Source organism: Suhomyces tanzawaensis, assembly GCF_001661415.1.
Source record: "Suhomyces tanzawaensis NRRL Y-17324 unplaced genomic scaffold CANTAscaffold_2, whole genome shotgun sequence".
In the NCBI taxonomy this organism is placed as follows: Eukaryota; Fungi; Ascomycota; class Pichiomycetes; order Serinales; family Debaryomycetaceae; genus Suhomyces; species Suhomyces tanzawaensis.
In genome coordinates this window covers 1,840,061-1,857,458 of record NW_017963637.1, presented here as the reverse complement: position 1 = coordinate 1,857,458, position 17,398 = coordinate 1,840,061, and the positions used below count along the sequence as shown (strand labels likewise).

Genomic DNA, 17,398 nt, shown 5'->3' with positions numbered 1-17,398 from the left:
ATGTATGCCCGTTTGGCCCCAGTTCTCCATTCGAAGATGAGTTTCCATACCAAGATCTTGCCCGTGCGGCTCGACAGCATCGTGTTCCACAAGGACGACGTTTTGCCCCACATCACTGACAAAGTGTCCGCAGAAAGTCTCCGAATTGCGGCTCACGAGCTCACCACCACCACCAACGTGGTGGGGTTTCCCACCGAAACCGTGTATGGCTTGGGGGGCTCTGCGCTCAATGATGAGGCCGTTCGCTCCATCTATCGTGCCAAGAACAGACCTTCCGACAACCCGTTGATCGTGCATGTTTCCTCCATTGACCAGCTCAAGCGCAAGATTCTTCCAGCCGGCTACGAGATCCCTGCTGCCTACCACAAGTTGATCGAACAGTTCTGGCCAGGTCCGCTTACCATCTTGCTTCCCGTAGATGAAGCATCGCCTGTGTCCAAACTCGTCACTGCTAACCAACCCACGGTAGCCGTGCGCATTCCCAGCCATCCCATAGCCAGAGCCTTGATCGCGTTGAGTGACACTCCGTTGGCGGCTCCTTCGGCCAACGCATCAACCCGGCCCAGTCCCACCATGGCAAGCCACGTCTACCACGACTTGCAGGGAAAGATCCCCTATATTCTTGATGGCGGGCCCTGCACAGTGGGGGTGGAGTCCACGGTGGTGGACGGCTTATGTAAGCCACCCATGCTCCTCCGTCCAGGAGGAGTTTCGATGGAGGAGATACTCCTACACGGAGGCCCTGAGTGGTCCCACACGGTGGTGGCCAAGAAGACAGCATCAGCATCCGAGCCTGTGCGGACTCCTGGAATGAAATACCGCCACTACTCGCCAACAGCGAAAGTGGTGCTTTTTATACACTGCGGCGACGGAATTGCAGCCATTGCAAAATACCTCACGGACAACCAAATAAGCGCCCATACCACCAAAATTGCGGTATTCAAGAGCTCCAAATTTGCTGGTGCTGACCAGATAAGCGGCGACATCGCCATGGAAAGAGAGCTTGGGCGTACGGGCCAAGAGGCGTCGCGAAACCTCTTCCGGTTGTTGCGGGAGGCAGATGAACATGGAATCGATCTTATCTTGGTGGAGGGGGTAGAGGAGACTGACGCGGGACTTGCGGTGATGAACCGGCTCTCGAAGGCAGCTATGGAGACGGTGGAGGGCGTGGAAGCCTAGACAAAGCCAGGCGAAGACTGGCGGACTAGACCCAGGTCCACAATTAGTGTTACTCGTATTTGACCAAGTGATGATGTTATTCGTACTCGGCTAGACTATACTGGGGAGTTCTTTTACGAGAATCGTCAATGTCCGAGGATTTTTCTAGGCCTAGGACCAGAACTAATGTTACTCGTATTAGAAGTGGTGATATTTGTACTGGCAAGAGATTGTGAGTTAGTACTAGTCGGAGCACTTGCGTGAGTCCTAGTGAGTTTTAGATTCACGTATCAGGCTAGAATCAGACCATGTTGTTGACTACAAGGCCATTATTTGCTTGGACAGATCACTGACGTTCAAATTATAGCCAGAGATCTGTTGTCATATTAAGCCAGGTTGTGTTCTGGTGCTAGAAGAGTGATGCTACCGTGCCACAACAATTTCACCAAGTATTAATGCTCATTCTAGATAGAGCGGGTTCTACTAGGCAGATCGTTGTGTTTTAGTGTAACGTTCCCATACCAGGACAGAGCAAATCTTCTAGAGTATTGCCCTACTGCCACTGTTCATGTTCCTGCACTGGCATTCCGAGCCAGTTTATGCTTCTACTGGGAAATATTAAGCAGTTTCTACTAGGCTAGATTACCAAGCCAGTGCATTCTGTTTAGTTCCAGCCAGTGCTCGACTTTTCCCATCAGGGACATCTGTGCAGTGTCCCAAACCAGATATCCCTGGCCCAGACTTAATGTCTCTTCTGGACTATCCCGCTCCCTATCGGAGATGTGTTCCCATAACAGAACATACTGTCCTTAAGAGAACCTATCACTACAACCCATAAACCAGGTTTGTTGCATTGTCATTTATTCGCAGATTCTCACTCAACAATCATCTCTGTTCCCAACATGTAAATACATCCCCCGACACAACCTGCAAACGACACGTATAGTAAAAATTTGATACGGACGACACCAGACGTAGACCCTTCTCCTCCTCCTCCACCTCCAGCTGCTTCAGACAGGCCAGTTCGTCTTCCACTCCCCGTCTCCTGCCGCTCCCCCAAGGTCGTGTACCGCTGAATTGACCACGGAGCATCCACCCGATTTTTCATCCCAAATCAATCCACTCCATCACGTCCGTGAGTCTTCTCCTCCACCTACCGCCTCCCATATTCACCCTTCTTCCCCGTCTGCATCGCCCCAATGAGTGACAACCCGTTCGAGGCAAAAACCCTTGCATCCACCCGGGCAAACTCGGCCTCTCTCAAGTTCTGCCAGCGCTCCATCGACGACACAGTCAGCGAGCTCCAGACAGACTTAGCCACGGGATTGGCCACCAACCAGGACGTGTTGAACCGCAGATCGCTCCACGGAGTCAACGAGTTGTCCAACGATGAAGAAGAGAACATCGTGCTCAAGTTTTTGTCCAATTTCTACGAGGATCCGTTGATCTTGTTGTTGATTGGGTCTGCAGTCATCAGTTTCTGGATGGGAAACACCGACGACGCCATCTCCATCACATTGGCCATCACCATCGTGGTCACGGTGGGTTTCGTGCAAGAATACCGCTCGGAAAAGTCCTTGGAGGCCTTGAACAAGTTGGTGCCAGCAGAGGCCAGATTGACCAGAAACGGAAGCACCTCCACCGTGTTAGCATCCTCCTTGGTTCCTGGCGACTTGGTCCACTTCTCCCAGGGTGACAGAATCCCTGCAGACATTAGATTGACGGAAGCAGTCCATTTGACCATCGACGAAAGTAATTTGACAGGTGAAAACCGTCCCGTCAGAAAGACCACAGCAGCCTTGTCGAATGCCAACGACACGCCTCTGATCACCCAAAGAACTTCTATCGCGTTCATGGGCACTTTGGTGCGCGATGGACACGGTTCAGGCATTGTTATCTCTATTGGAGCCAAAACCGAATTTGGTGCTGTGTTCGAGATGATGAGCGAGATCGAAAAGCCCAAGACCCCGTTACAGCAAGCCATGGACAAGTTGGGAAAGGATTTGTCAGTTTTCAGTTTCATTGTCATTGGTATTATTTGTTTGATTGGTGTATTACAAGGCCGTTCATGGTTGGACATGTTCCAGATCTCAGTATCGCTTGCCGTGGCTGCTATCCCTGAAGGCTTGCCTATCATCGTCACCGTCACCCTTGCGTTGGGTGTGTTGAGAATGGCCCGTCACAAGGCAATTGTTAGAAGATTGCCCAGTGTCGAAACGTTGGGAAGTGTCAATGTCATCTGCTCTGATAAAACCGGTACTCTCACGCAAAACCACATGACTGTCACCAAGATATGGTCCACTGACTTCAAGGGAAGTTTCAACAGTCCTTTCTTAATCGTGGAAAAACTCGACGACAAAAGTCTCCACGAACAATTGACCAAAAACATGCACAGAGTCTTGGAATGTGGCAGTATCTGTAACAACGCAAGATACTCGCTGGAGAATGAGAAGTACGTGGGTAACCCCAGCGACATTGCTTTAGTCGAGTGCTTGCCTCACTTTGGCTTGGACGACTCCAGAGCTACCAAGGAAAGAATCTACGAATTGCCCTTCTCGTCTTCTAGAAAGTACATGGCCGTGTGTGTGCACAGTGGTGACATGGACAAGGCCGAAACCATCGTCAAGGGAGCCGCCGAAAAGGTGCTTGGGCTTTCTAATAGATACTACGACGAAAACGGAGATATCAAGCCTTTGACAGATGCCATCAAGAAGACCATCTTGCAGAAGTCCGACGAGTTGGCCAACGATGGGTTGAGAGTGTTGGGATTTGCTAGAAACAATAAGAAGTTTGTCACTGAAAAGGAAGATGCTGAGCCCTTCGAGTTGGTGTTTTCTGGCTTGATTGGTATGAAGGATCCTCCCAGACCAAACGTCAGCAAGTCCATTGCGTTGTTGATGAAGGGTGGTGTTCACGTCATCATGATCACGGGTGACTCTCCTGCCACTGCCGTTAATATTGCGAAACAAATCGGCATGCCTATTGTTGGAGAAAATGCAGTAATCACCGGAGACCAAATCGACAGTTTGAGCGAAGAGGCGTTGTCTGATGTGATCCGTAACGTGTCTGTTTTTGCCAGAACCACTCCTGAACACAAGGTCACCATTGTTAAAGCCTTCCAGAGAAGAGGAGATATTGTGGCTATGACTGGTGATGGTGTAAATGATGCACCTGCCTTGAAATTGGCCGATATTGGTATTGCTATGGGTAAAAATGGAACCGATGTTGCCAAAGAGGCTGCTGACATGGTCTTGACCGATGACGACTTCTCCACCATCTTGAGTGCCATCAGAGAGGGCAAGGGTATTTTCTTCAACATCCAGAACTTCATCACCTTCCAGCTTTCCACCTCGATTGCTGCGTTGACATTGATTGCATTGGCTACTCTTTTCGGGTTGCCCAACCCGTTGAACGCCATGCAAATCTTGTGGATCAACATCTTGATGGACGGACCTCCAGCCCAGTCGCTTGGTGTCGAGCCAGTGGACGCTGAAGTCATGACCAAGCCTCCTAGAAAGCGTAACGACAAGATCTTGACCAAGCAGGTCATCAAGAGAGTGTTACAGTCAGCATCCATGATTATCATTGGAACCTTGTATATTTTCATCAAGGAGCTGAAGGTGGACGAAATCACCGCCAGAGACACCACCATGACCTTCACCTGTTTCGTGATGTTTGATATGTTCAATGCGCTTGCGTGCCGTCACCACTCCAAGTCCATCTTTGAGATCGGACTCACCAACCAAATGTTCAATTTTGCGGTTCTTGGGTCGTTGTTTGGCCAGTTCTGTGCCATTTACGTGCCCTTCTTCCAGGCCATTTTCCAGACCGAGGCGTTGTACTTCAGCGACTTGGTCCACTTGGCCCTTCTCTGCAGCACTGTGTTTATTGGAGACGAAATTAGAAAGTACTTCGTGAAGAAGAGAACCTTGCAAACCAACGGGTTCCACTACGGTGTTTGACCGGTCTTTACTCAAGACCGGTGTGTATTTTAATGGCTAGTGTTATATAGCTAAATAGATAGAATCCCCATTCAAGCAATGGTTCGAGAAGCACTACGTAGGCCACCCAGAGATATAGGAAGCTTAAAGGAAATTGGCTTCCAGGGGCAAGCTGCCAAGGAGGAATGTTTTGGATTGTACGTTAGCCTTCTAGAGTAGGATAGTCTGGTACATGTGTAGGCTATAAGTGAGAGTTTTCTGGTTGAAAATGTTAGCGAAAATGCTCAGTATCATAATGTGACATACCTTAGGTTAAACGTATATCGAATGTGACATGTTTCTAACCAAGAGGGCTTTTGTTTAATCTTTAAATACAAAATCAGGATGCCTAGCTATTCTTTCCATACCATACTAATTCTAATGTGAATAAATTTTATTGACTTAACAGCAGGATTTGTTTGGTCTGTAAATCAGGGTAACTATCAAATACTTCCAATATTTTAATGTTACACTTGTATGCCTATATAAATTAAAAATCGGTTATTTTAAAATAACCGTTGCATATACTCAACGATTCCTTGCATTTTAGGAGGTGAACATTTGCCTTCCACATTACTGTTTGGAGAAATTTTGCAGTTACCCAGTCGGATTGCAAAATTGGGGGGTTAGCAGTGAATCAAAGTACCAGAAATTGTAGCTTTGGCGAAAGTTTCCCGGAGCGGTGAGGTATGGATGTTCACCCAACTCTAGAAGGTTTTAACTGGCATGCTATGGTTTTATTTGGCATATGTAGGTTGCACCAAGAATATGTAAGTTTTACCTGGCATACGATGCTTTTATTTAGCATCTTATGGTTTTTCCTTGCATTCCATGGTTTTACTTTGCATGTTATACTTTAACAGAGCGTATGAAGGTTTTAATATGCATGAAATGGTTTTGCTTTGCATGATATGGTTATAACTTGCATATTATGGTTCTAGCGTACATGCTATGCTTTTCCTTTGCATGCATGTTATACTTTTTCTTTGCATAAGAAAGTTTCACCATGCATATTGGGGAAACATCCATACTTCAGAATTCGGGAAAGATCCTTACATCTCTAAAAATCACCCAAATCCAAATCCAACACCATATGTCGATACTTCGGGAACAAACCCAGGGTGAAACACAGTTGGTAAGTGCCATCCTACGATACGCTGATGGCTTTTTGCAGCTATGCCCAAAATCCAAGAGTTCTCGTTACATGTAGGATTGTTCGGGTTTTCTTTCGTGGGCGAATTAATAGGTTTCAGGTACCAACTGGCTTGATCGTCTGGATCTTTTACATGCTACCCTGTCCAGCTGCAGGCTATCTAGCTTGTCTTTCTTTCTCCTTGCTAAGCTATACAACAATAATTTAATAGCCTTTCAGATCTTCATTGTGCACTTACCGAGACCAATGTTGAGTTAAATGTGACTCCATTGTAGAGTTAGAACTCTTCAAAAATTCAGGACGTGGTTGTTTACAAATTCTGTGTTTGCGTCAAAGATCGTTAACGGTGCATGATTATTATTGTCTAGTTCGCTCGAGTTTTTGGAGAATTTCCGCCAAAAACCCTCATTTGGACAGATCACGAATCAATTTAACCATCCTATACATTGAACAGTATCTGTTTACTAGCCGAAAGTGAACATAAAAATTCGTCTAATATCTGTAATTAAATTCTAAGATACGATCTGGAAGTCAGGCTGCGAATACACCTACATTAACGACGTGCCACAACACGCTCTACTTCAGTCCCAATGCCCAGTATTCCTACGACCGACTATAAAACCACTTCTGGACCCACTGCCAAAATCATCCAAAATTCGAATTCACCACAGGAATAGTCTTACTTATTCATTTCGCAGTCTACCCAGCCAAAGGCCGCACCCAAGCCCCCAAAACTGATCCAGTACAGCCATTACTGCACATTCTCTGGATCACTAGCCAGATGGCTATACCACCTCTGTACCCACCACCATCGTCCATCCGTCGTCACGACCTCCGCCAATCCCGGATTGACCTCGGATGCTCCAAAGCAAATTCCGAGTCACTGGACAAATAGCGCGGATCTTCATGGTTTGTAAGCAGTTCTAGCCCCACAATCCAGCAATGGACCCATAAATACCCAAGTGTCTGCCAGTCTACCTCCCCAACTAGACGCCAATCTCCCCCACCACGTCTACCGGTACCCCTACGAGCGCCCCTACGAGCTCCCTTACGAGATTTACACATAGCACTCTGCTCAGTATCGTGCTTTTCTCCATCTGGAAAGTCCCTTTTTTGCACCAAAAACGATAATCGCAGCGCCAAAAGTGCATCAGCCGCTCAGAATCTATTTCTTGCTAGACCCACTCCGGCACCAGCTAACCACACTGCCGTTCGTTAAACACCACTAGCCTGTTCTGATACTGCTAGTGCCACGTCAGCCATTGCAATTTCATAGTCATTTTCAGCTCTGAAATCGTGCTGCTTGAACACAACCAGTAGCTTTGTATCATTCTATTGAAGGAACACAACATTGATCCTATTTGAAGGAATACCATACCCGAGACTTATCATCGCTTCAACGATACCCCTACTTAGTGGCTCATCATTCTTTAAGCGTTCACACCTGACTTAACCACCAGTTTGAATCTGAATCGATAACAACAGATTAGTGTGATCTACTTCAAAGTCCGCCAACTTGAGAACTTCACCAAGAGCCTTCTGCACTGCCCCAACGACTCCTCAGTCCATCCTGCTACACAGCCTTCCTTTCATAACTACCCACCATGGTCTTCAAATTCACCATCAACAACTGGGTCAATCACTACATCCCCAACAGCCAGCTCGACAGAGCTCCGTGGATCGTTAGAAGAGTGTTGGGACGCCACGACACCCGTCCCCATCACGACTACCTTGTGTGGCTAGAGATCCTACTTGGCACCTTTGTGGGGCTTCTTCTCATAGAAGGGGTGTTCCGAAGCCACACCGTATTCTCCCACCACCATGCCCCCATCATCATCGCCAGTTATGGTGCCAGTGCCATCTTGGTATTTAATGCATCGCAGGCGCCTTTGGCCCAGCCTCGTAACGTCATCATGGGCCATTTCATCGCCTCGTTGATTGGTGTGTGTCTCCAGAAACTCTTCGAGATGGGAGCCACCGACTACTTGTGGATCGGAGGTGCTCTCAGCGTGGGAATTGCTTCAGTGATGATGTCCATCTTCGACTGTGTCCACCCTCCAGCTGGTGCCTCTGCACTCTTGCCCTTGGTGGACGACCAAATCCGTGAAATGGGCTGGTGGTACTTGCCTGCCCAATTGGTGTCGTCTGTATTGATCGTGGCTGTGGCCTGTATCTCTGGAAATGTGTTGCGGAAGTATCCAGTCTACTGGTGGACTTCTGTCGTCAAGGAGGCACCACAACCCCAGCCAGAACTTGTTCCAGAAAAGGTGGATACTAAAGAATCGGAGTCCTCTGTGTCAGAAGAAGTCGCCAAAGTTACCTACACCGCCAACCTGAGAATTGAGATAACTGCCCATCAAATTTTGGTGCCACAAGCATTGGAAGGAGAGGTGGACTTGTATCTCTTGAACCTGTTGAGCGACCGCTTGAAAGCCCTTGCGCCACAAGAGGTATGATCACCACCAAAAATTCATTGCATCAGCATCACACATCATTAATACACTAATATACAATTGTCGATACGTGAAGCGTGTCCTATTGTTCAGCATAGGCAAACTAATAATTACCAATAATAATAAATTGAAATAAAAAATCATCGCATATTGTAGGTGCTACTAATAATACAAGATTGGTTGAATAATTAATTCACCCAGCTATATAGATTCATATTGTAACTGTCTTTATGTAAACCAAGAAGAAGCTTATCATTAATTTTAAATAGTAGTTGACCCTACTATTTGTAGTCAGAATTCCACGGCCTATTCATAATCTAGTACTGCTTTCCATGAACTAAATACCATAATTAATTTGAATATCACCAGATGTTATTCATCTGATGCCATTAAATGTATATATCAATGCTGATAATATAAATGGAAATAAGCTGTTATCTTGGTTTGAATGTCTTATTAATGATTATCAGCTAATCGTTGAATTTTCTAAACTTACTCTTCAGCGCTTAACCGTTGACAATTAATTCGAACATTAAACCCACTGTATTGTGAATTATTTACATACACCAAGTCTATGTAAGCGCTGGAAATGCCTAGTAAAGTAACAAATTTATTTGTGTTCAATTTAATATTATATACTGCTCTGGATCGGAAGGATCGGGGCTTAAATCACCAAAACCATCATAGCTTTCTGAGATTCTTGAGGACTTCTAAAAATTTCCATTATAGAGCAAAGTTCCTTTTGTTTTTAAACTTTAGAAGTCTAAGGACACAATCATAGAAACTTATATTCTTCTCAGACTCACAGCCAATTCTGCCGACCAATTGTTCATTCTTTATACAAGACTCTTCCCTCGGGTGTTTGAGCTATTTTTTTGCGATTTCTTCGTCCCTGACTATACCGCTGTACCCACTCTCCAACTTCTCGTAGAGGGTTCTGGCCACCTGTTCTGTCGATACTGGCGGTCTTATCAAATTATTGACGTAGGAAAGGCTGTCGCCGATCGTGTTCTGCTTGACAGAATGTCCCAACAGCACCAAACCGCCCAAAACCGAGCGTGGGTTGGGTCCGCTGTGCTCCTCTGTCATGAAGGAACACCTCATAGCAATGACTCGCAAGCCCTCCTTGCACGCCAACTCAAACTCGGCTTCTCTCTTGGTGGTCAAGTATCTCTCGGGTACGAACGGTGGCTTCTGGCTGGCAGAGATATACACGAATGCCGGCTCCAGACCAGGGCCCTTTGCCTCGAGGAATGCATCAGCCAAGAGCACGGCTGAGTCCCGCTGGATTGCTTCGAATGTGAGCTTGCTGTCCTTGGCCATGGGATTCGATCCCTTCAAGGAGTTGGCCAAGTTCTGGGCGTCTCGCAACGCATTGAAGTTGGAGTTGGCCACCTTCTTGTACGACTGGTTCTCGAAGAGCATTCCCACCGAATGCACCACGCTGTCATACTGAGACAACTTGGACGAGTACGAAGAAGGGTCGAGGAGATCGGCCGCTTCCCATTTCACCTTGTTGATCCAAGGCACGTTGATGGGCGGCAAATTGGAAGGAGGCTTGCCTGAGCGCGAAAACGCAGTGACGTTGTAGCCTAGACGGACTCCCACTTCACAGATCTTTCTTCCTAGGAACCCATTGCCCCCAAACACAGCGATTGACTTGACGGACATGGTGTAGCAATGGCGAGATTCTGGCAGCAAAATGTGGATATGACTGGTGCGATCTGGCGGGTGCAGGACATTATATATGAGAGCAATGATTTGCAAGAGGGGCAAGTGGGAGCGGGAGCGGAGTGGGAGAGGAGTGGGAGAGGGACGAGAAGTAGCTACCATTTATGGATTTTAACCAAGTTAAGAAGTAGATTGAGTAATATTAGTACAATTTGAGATTTATCTCGAGAAGACCAATGCATAGAGGAAATACTAACTGGAGGCCAATTCTGCTTCTGACTTTCCTGAAACAAAGAAAACCAGATACTAGTGGACAATTGCAACTATTTTAAGACTAGGTATGCTAGTGGATTATTTTACATAATTTCCATTTTTTTGTGAAAATTGACAATATCAAACTTCACAATTCTGGTTTCTTACGATTTCAACCTTGTGTAATAAAAACGGGCATACTTCAAGAGTGGCAGTAGAAGAAATAGCAGTTCATGGGGCGCTACAGGTTGAACTAATTATCAGGAACAACATGGTTGATATCTGAAAGGTTTCCCTCCATAGGATTTTCACTATACATACTATTAGATGTTGGAATCCGTCGCAAAGGGAAGTGTAGGTTGCAATATCTGTTTGTAAAGGAACAGAGCAGAATTCTAGTGTCAATGCATTGAATCTACGATTCGATGTTATATCTTAATGTATCGTTTTATTCATTAGTAACATGCTCTATATAAGTGGAATTAGTGGTATTAAATGCTTATTGGTTGAACTTCTTTCTAAAAATCACAAACTCTTCATCCTCGACCTCTTCCATCGATGGAACCTTCAGCAACAAGGTTCTCTTCTTTTCAACAGGAGCAGGAGCGGGACTAGAGACTGGGGTGCTGGCAGCAGTTTCTGGCTCGGAGGAGATAGACTCAGAGTCCGAATGGTCAGATCTGTCATCGCCATCAGCGCTGGATCTCAATTCAGATTGGAAATGCACAGTTGGTTCAGATTGGTTATTTTCTGGTTTGGCTTCAGGTTCAGGGGTGGCCTGGCGGGATTCGCTAGATTGGTATTGGTAAGGTACTCCAAACATCTGAGAAAAGATATCTTGGATGAATTCTTGTTGCTTTCTTGCGATTTCTTCGTACTCTTTCCTTCTCTCTTCGCGGGTTTCTTCTGCCTTCTTCTGGGCCTCCTCTCTGGCCTGCTTAGATTTCAACTCTGCTTCCTTTCTGGCGTTTTCTTGAGCTTCTCTTGCCTTTCTGGCTTTGATTTCAGCTTCTCTTCTGGCTCTTTCTTCGGCAATTCTTCTTGCTTTTCTTTCAGCTTCAGCCTTTCTTTCAGCTTCGGCTGCCAATCTTTCGGCTTCTCTTCTAGCAGCTTCTCTTCTAGCAGCCTCTCTTTGTGCTTCGGCTCTTTCTTGCTCTCTTCTAGCGGCTTCAGCTCTTTCTTGCTCTCTTCGAGCGGCTTCAGCTCTTTCTTGCTCTCTTCTAGCGGCTTCAGCTCTTTCTTGCTCTCTTCTAGCAGCTTCAGCCTGTTGCTCACAGCCTCTGGAAGGTTGTAAGCTGTATGGGTTCAAATGCAAGCCGAACAAAGCAGCAAGAGTTTCAGCATCGTGGCAGACCTTGATCTTCTTTGGGATGTTCAAGACTAAAACGTTTTCAGCACGATACCACTCCCAGTCGATGTCAGACAACTTGATGTCCTCCAAGTTGAACTGGAACACCTTCTTGAAATTTTCAGGAGCAGATTCGATGACCAAGTTGACTAAACCTAAGTCGTAGCCACCAGGAGAACGAGGCTTGACTGCCTTGACTTCGTAGCTGTTGAAGTCACCAGAACTCTTGAAGATCTGGATCTGGTAGGCGTCTTCGGTTTCAACCTTCTTGATGATCTTAGGGCTCTTGGCTGCGGCAGCTATAGCAGCAGCAGCAGCTTCTCTTTGGGCCTGGACGTATCTTTCTCTAGACTGTTGCTCCTCTAAGTAGCCAAGGAGGGAGGAGAATGATGGTTGATGGTGGTAAGCGAACATTGTTGGGATGTATTGATTGTTCTTGGAATGGAGAAGAGAAGGAATGCCATGGCAGGTGTTTATATACGGTAGGCCTTGGCCACTCGGAAGGTTCTGGAAGTTTGCAGCCGGTGATGACGGTGGAAGGCAAGGAAGGTTCGGGATGTTTTGCAGCCGTGGCGAAGGTTCTGGAAGGCTCGAGAACCGGGGTAGGAAAGAGGTGACACCGGAATATACACGTGACAATACAGCCAATAAAAGTGAATATCCGGAAAACCGAGGACAGAATGACCAGTCCCCCGCTGACAAACCAGTAGTCACGTGACCAGATTGCTGACTAACACCCACTAGCGGGACAGAGTTGTAGTCACGTGTGCCTGACTCGTCATTCTCGCTTCGCCCAGTACCTACGTCACCCATGGGGAAGCAGTATCCCCGGCTTCAACTTCATTTGGGACCGAAGGCAAACATCGGGGAAGTATCGATACCGATGCTAGTTGATCACGTGACCTTTTATCTGGCAGGGGACCACGCAAGAAGAATCTGTCCACGGAGATGACAGGATCGTGTTCCCGATAGATGATGGGAAACATCTCGAATTATGAGTGCCGCAAATTCTGACCTGATTCCTGAACGAATTGGCCCGGCAAACATCGCAAGTGCAATTTCTGAACTCGGTAACCAACCGAACAATTGCCCGACAGTTGTGATGTGAACGAGTACTCGTTGCATCCATCTCCACCACTTTCTCCGCCTATTACTCTCGTAGCCTATCGTGATGTTGCACAGCCGACCACCGGGTGGGGCCGATCACGTGATTAGTGTCACGTGACTGCACAACGGCAGCCGTTTCACATCACCTGTGCCTGCATTGCACCCCCTCCGCGAAGAGCATTCCTGTCGCGGTCTTCCGCTGCTGCTCCGCCCCTGCCGTTTTCCGGAGTGACTCCTCACTACGCTCCTCACTACGCTCCTCACTACGCCCCCGTCCCGCCTGCTCCAGCTGGCCCGCCTCCCCACCCATTCTAGACCTTCACTAACATTCCCACTGCCAATCTCGCACTCGCCTATTTTTGGCCTATTGTCACGCTTCCCACCACACCATTTTTTCCACCTCCTTCGTGTAATTTTGTGCTCACTAAATACTTGTTTTTTATCCATCGTCACTAATCTCACCATCTTCACTCGTTTACGATGGAACCAAATCCACCCCAGGACGTAATGCCAGAGCCTAGCGACCACGAGTACGAGAAGCAGGGCCTCTTGGACGAGAAGAAACACTCTTCCGGCCCATCAGACGTCGATGTCCAACAGGGCCAAGTTGTCACTGTGTCGTCTTCCACTGGCGACAGACTCAGAAAGGCCACCATCGGGTGTCTTGCGTTTGCGTTGGTGCTTGTGATGTCAGGCTTGGTGGCGTTGAACCACATGGACATCGACTTGAGAATGCCTTGTCCCCACCACCACCATCAGGGTGAGGGTAGTATGGAGATCGCCGTGGTGGAGGTGGACGAGAACGAGGTGGTTGAGGTCGAACAATCGCAAGAAGCGCCATCTTTGCTCGAGTTGTTGGCCAACCACTTCGATCCGATCGCTTTGAGCCACACGTCCGTGACGTCCATGGCTGCCAGCACCTCCTTGGACAAGCGTGCCGATGGCGACAGCTCCACCAACACTTCGACGCAAACCACCAGTTTCTTCAACGGAAATAATGGGAATAACGGGGGTAACAACGGTAACAACGGGAACAACGGCGGTTTCGGCTCCGACTCGATCACCACCACCCCCTCGTCGTCCTCGTCGTCGTCCTCGTCGTCGTCGTTCTCCTCCTTCAGTTCTTCCAGTTCCTCTTTCGACTTCGAGTCCAGAGGGTCCGACAGAGAGTCCGCCAGAGAGTCCTTTTCCAGGTTCTCCGAGTCCTCCAGCCTGAGCGACTCGTCCACCTCCTCGTCCTCGTCCTCATCTTCGTCCTCCGCCAGCCCAAGCAGAACCAGAGAGCTGTCAGTTGCACCATCCACCACCTCGTCTTCCTTCGAGGCTTCCTCCACGTCCTCCGAAGAGTCGTCGTCGTCATCTTCCTCCTCCAGTACCAGACAGACCAGTTCTGCTTCTGCAACCTCCCACTCAGTGACCACTTATTCCTCGGTTGATAACGGCAGAACCGTGATTGTCACCAGTACTGCCATTATTTCCAACTCTGCGTCGCCTTCCGCAGCCTCAGACGTCAACAGAACCAGCGACAGTGGTGGCTTGTCCAGCACCAACAAGATCGTGGTTGGTGTTGTTGTCGGAGTCGGTGGCTCGATTCTTATCGGTATTGTTGCAGTTTTGTTCTACTTAAAGAAGAGATCCAACAGACAGTACGACAACGGTGGCTGGACCTTCTGGAGAAAGAACGAGAAAGTCAGCAGTGACGATTTCTTGAGTGGTGAATTGGGAGTGAGAGACAGAAACTTCAACCAAGGGTCGAATTTCTGAATGAATAATAATATTGTTAATGTAATCGCAAAATAGAATAATACCATTGAAATGTGTAGAGAAGGGAGTCCATTGGCTGTAGAGGGGCGAATTAGGATTGCAGCAGATTTACTGTGACCTGTGTATGTGTAATGGAGATGGAATACCAGGTAGAAATACAATATCATATTTATGTTCCTTTAACAATATTCATGCTGAATGAATATTTGTGGTATTTTAAATATAGTAAAGAGGAATTAGAAGCAAAAATCAACTGGGTATGCTTCTAATCGGGTAGATATTACTCCAAAATGCTTATAATAATGATTTGCTCCAGGAAAACCAACGAGAGGGTAATGAACCAATTGCATAGGTGCTAAATATTTATTAATGAACTATAATGTGTACCATTTGAATACCTCAATGTTTGACTAAATTGCCAACATGAGTTGGTGATATTTCAATGCTCGGAATCTTTTCTGAATACAACAATATTTGATCGAATTCCCAAGGTGAAATTGGTGTATATTCAATATCTAGTCATAAGATCCTAATAGTAAGACCAATGATTTTTTCTTATATCACTATTGAGTGCCCAAGCGTGGATCCGGGCAGAACAATACGAGCAAAATGACACCTTCTTGGCTCCAATAGCAATACTTCACTACTCCGTGTAGTAGCACCCTCAACTACTTCGCAAGCTATTATTAATGTGTATCAATAATATTACATCAGGATAACATCACACCATGACCAGTCCATGTTGATACTGAACAATACTGTCCAGCTTCACACGTACGCACTTCGATCCCAGTTCTAAAATATTTAGGTTTATAAAATTTAGTGGTTATGCTACTTGATCCGCTATTTCTTTTGTAAATTCTCGTACGACATCTATCCAACCAGCCTTTTGACGAGCTCTCAGCTATAGGAAGACGGCTTGTCAGAGCAGTTAGCATTCGTCTCGAGGTAATTTATTGAGTAGTTGTGAATTCGCCAACACGAGCAAAATGGCACGATCTCGTACGCAATACTTCTCATTCAATTCATGTCGTTTTCTGGTAACGCATAGAAGCTTCCGACCAGACCTATCCAGTAATTTATGGCCCTTTTAATAATCTCTTCCATCAGCCAACCACTCATTTTGCCACCACTGTCCGTAAACGACATTGGGGTGCTTTAAAGAATTGTCTTTTGCGAACGGCATTTTCCTATTCCAGCCATTGATACGCCTACATATCGTCATTATACCCCGTCACTTCATTACAGTGTATTGCTACAGTTTTAGTGCCGTTACATACAGACACTGTCGGAATCGCTTGTCGCAGTTTTCGTTCCTGACAAATGCAGACCAAGCGAACTGAAATTGTACAAAAAGTGCTGAAGATTTTTGTACCTTATGACGAGGTTCCATGCATTTCCTAGCCACATTACGTCACCGCGATTGGTTTGGATGTAGACAGGCTGCAAGCACAAGCCACACGAGTGCCTGCAATGCCTGCCGATCTAGTATTGGTCCTTTGGCTTCAAAACACACCAATGGCGCTGATACGACATCGCCAGCCAGGGGCGTCCACGAATCCAAGCGATGAGTACTGCAGACATCCCCGGATTGGGACAATTCGGCATTCGGGTCCGGGTCGCTGGATATCGCATATGCGGACATTTGGCCCGAATGGGGGCGGACCAAACTTGATTGTCCCGATTGATGGTCTTCGACCATGGTTGCTATGCACGACTTGCTAGGAATTGGATGTCCGCAGATGGCGTGCATATGGCCGGTGTTCTGAGCTCAGTCAGACAATTCCAGGGAGTGACCGTGACCTTCATGGCGGTGTAAGAGACAGCAGAGAGGGAAGGAAACTAGACGATTGCAGTTGTTGCCAGTACTAGGATCACCATATGGGTGTTTCGTGGATTTGCGAGGCTTTCGCTGTCGACGCACCTCTAAGCACACGGATCAGACACTAATAATATCACCTTATTGGAGAATAAGGGATATGCGGCATGCCGCAGATCGTAAATGGGTAGCAACTCTGAGACATCTGCGGTCACGGGGATTCGCTTTGACAATATTTCTTTGGTTGCGAGCGCTGCCCGATGCTCACGCAGACAATTATGTCCCCACTAGAACAAATTGTGGCTGGAGACCCATTGCACCCAGTCCCCCTCGAGATATGGCCTCCCTTCCGGGACCCCCGGAGTCTTCTTCCATCAGACCCGCCCCCACCATCAAGAATCAGCCAAATTAAGCCTGTTTCCGTCGACCGCTCGCCCGTAACCACCCCCCTTTCCCCGTTTTCTTCCAGACACTTCGCCTCTGTCAAACAACAACAAACACAAAAAGTGAGACATCGGGGCTCCCGCAGAAATGTGAGACACTAAATTTTTGATGGTCCTGCTATTTGTCTGGCATCATTTATCATTTACCATTTATCATTTGCCGTTCTTTACACCACCAAACCGTTCCCTGCGCTCAGCTCTTTCCACGTTACCATCAGCTCCCGTGAATCCTGCTCCGTCTGCCCATCTG

General features: G+C 47.1%; 6 protein-coding genes across 6 annotated transcripts; 4 read left to right on the top strand and 2 right to left on the bottom strand.

Annotated features, from left to right (window-relative positions):
• Positions 1-36: 36 nt before the first annotated feature.
• On the top strand, positions 37-1,179 carry CANTADRAFT_46268 (threonylcarbamoyladenylate synthase; the record flags this gene model as incomplete). The annotated part of the gene is made up of 1 exon (XM_020209314.1): positions 37-1,179. The coding sequence occupies one exon, from the start codon at positions 37-39 to the stop codon at positions 1,177-1,179; it is 1,143 nt and encodes a 380-aa protein (XP_020066397.1).
• A 1,178-nt stretch (positions 1,180-2,357) lies between these two features.
• On the top strand, positions 2,358-5,120 carry PMR1 (Ca(2+)/Mn(2+)-transporting P-type ATPase; the record flags this gene model as incomplete). Its single annotated transcript, XM_020206621.1, has 1 exon — positions 2,358-5,120. The coding sequence occupies one exon, from the start codon at positions 2,358-2,360 to the stop codon at positions 5,118-5,120; it is 2,763 nt and encodes a 920-aa protein (XP_020066396.1).
• A 2,775-nt stretch (positions 5,121-7,895) lies between these two features.
• Positions 7,896-8,747, top strand: CANTADRAFT_20799 (uncharacterized protein; the record flags this gene model as incomplete). The annotated part of the gene is made up of 1 exon (XM_020206620.1): positions 7,896-8,747. One exon carries the CDS (start codon positions 7,896-7,898, stop codon positions 8,745-8,747), a length of 852 nt encoding a protein of 283 aa, XP_020066395.1.
• An 864-nt stretch (positions 8,748-9,611) lies between these two features.
• CANTADRAFT_46362 (ubiquinone biosynthesis protein) lies at positions 9,612-10,415 on the bottom strand (the record flags this gene model as incomplete). The annotated part of the gene is made up of 1 exon (XM_020209327.1): positions 9,612-10,415. The coding sequence occupies one exon, from the start codon at positions 10,413-10,415 to the stop codon at positions 9,612-9,614; it is 804 nt and encodes a 267-aa protein (XP_020066394.1).
• A 751-nt stretch (positions 10,416-11,166) lies between these two features.
• CANTADRAFT_20797 (uncharacterized protein) lies at positions 11,167-12,429 on the bottom strand (the record flags this gene model as incomplete). The annotated part of the gene is made up of 1 exon (XM_020206619.1): positions 11,167-12,429. The coding sequence occupies one exon, from the start codon at positions 12,427-12,429 to the stop codon at positions 11,167-11,169; it is 1,263 nt and encodes a 420-aa protein (XP_020066393.1).
• Positions 12,430-14,028: 1,599 nt separating this feature from the next.
• DFI1 (Dfi1p) lies at positions 14,029-14,886 on the top strand (the record flags this gene model as incomplete). The annotated part of the gene is made up of 1 exon (XM_020211535.1): positions 14,029-14,886. One exon carries the CDS (start codon positions 14,029-14,031, stop codon positions 14,884-14,886), a length of 858 nt encoding a protein of 285 aa, XP_020066392.1.
• Between the last annotated feature and the right edge of the window lie 2,512 nt (positions 14,887-17,398).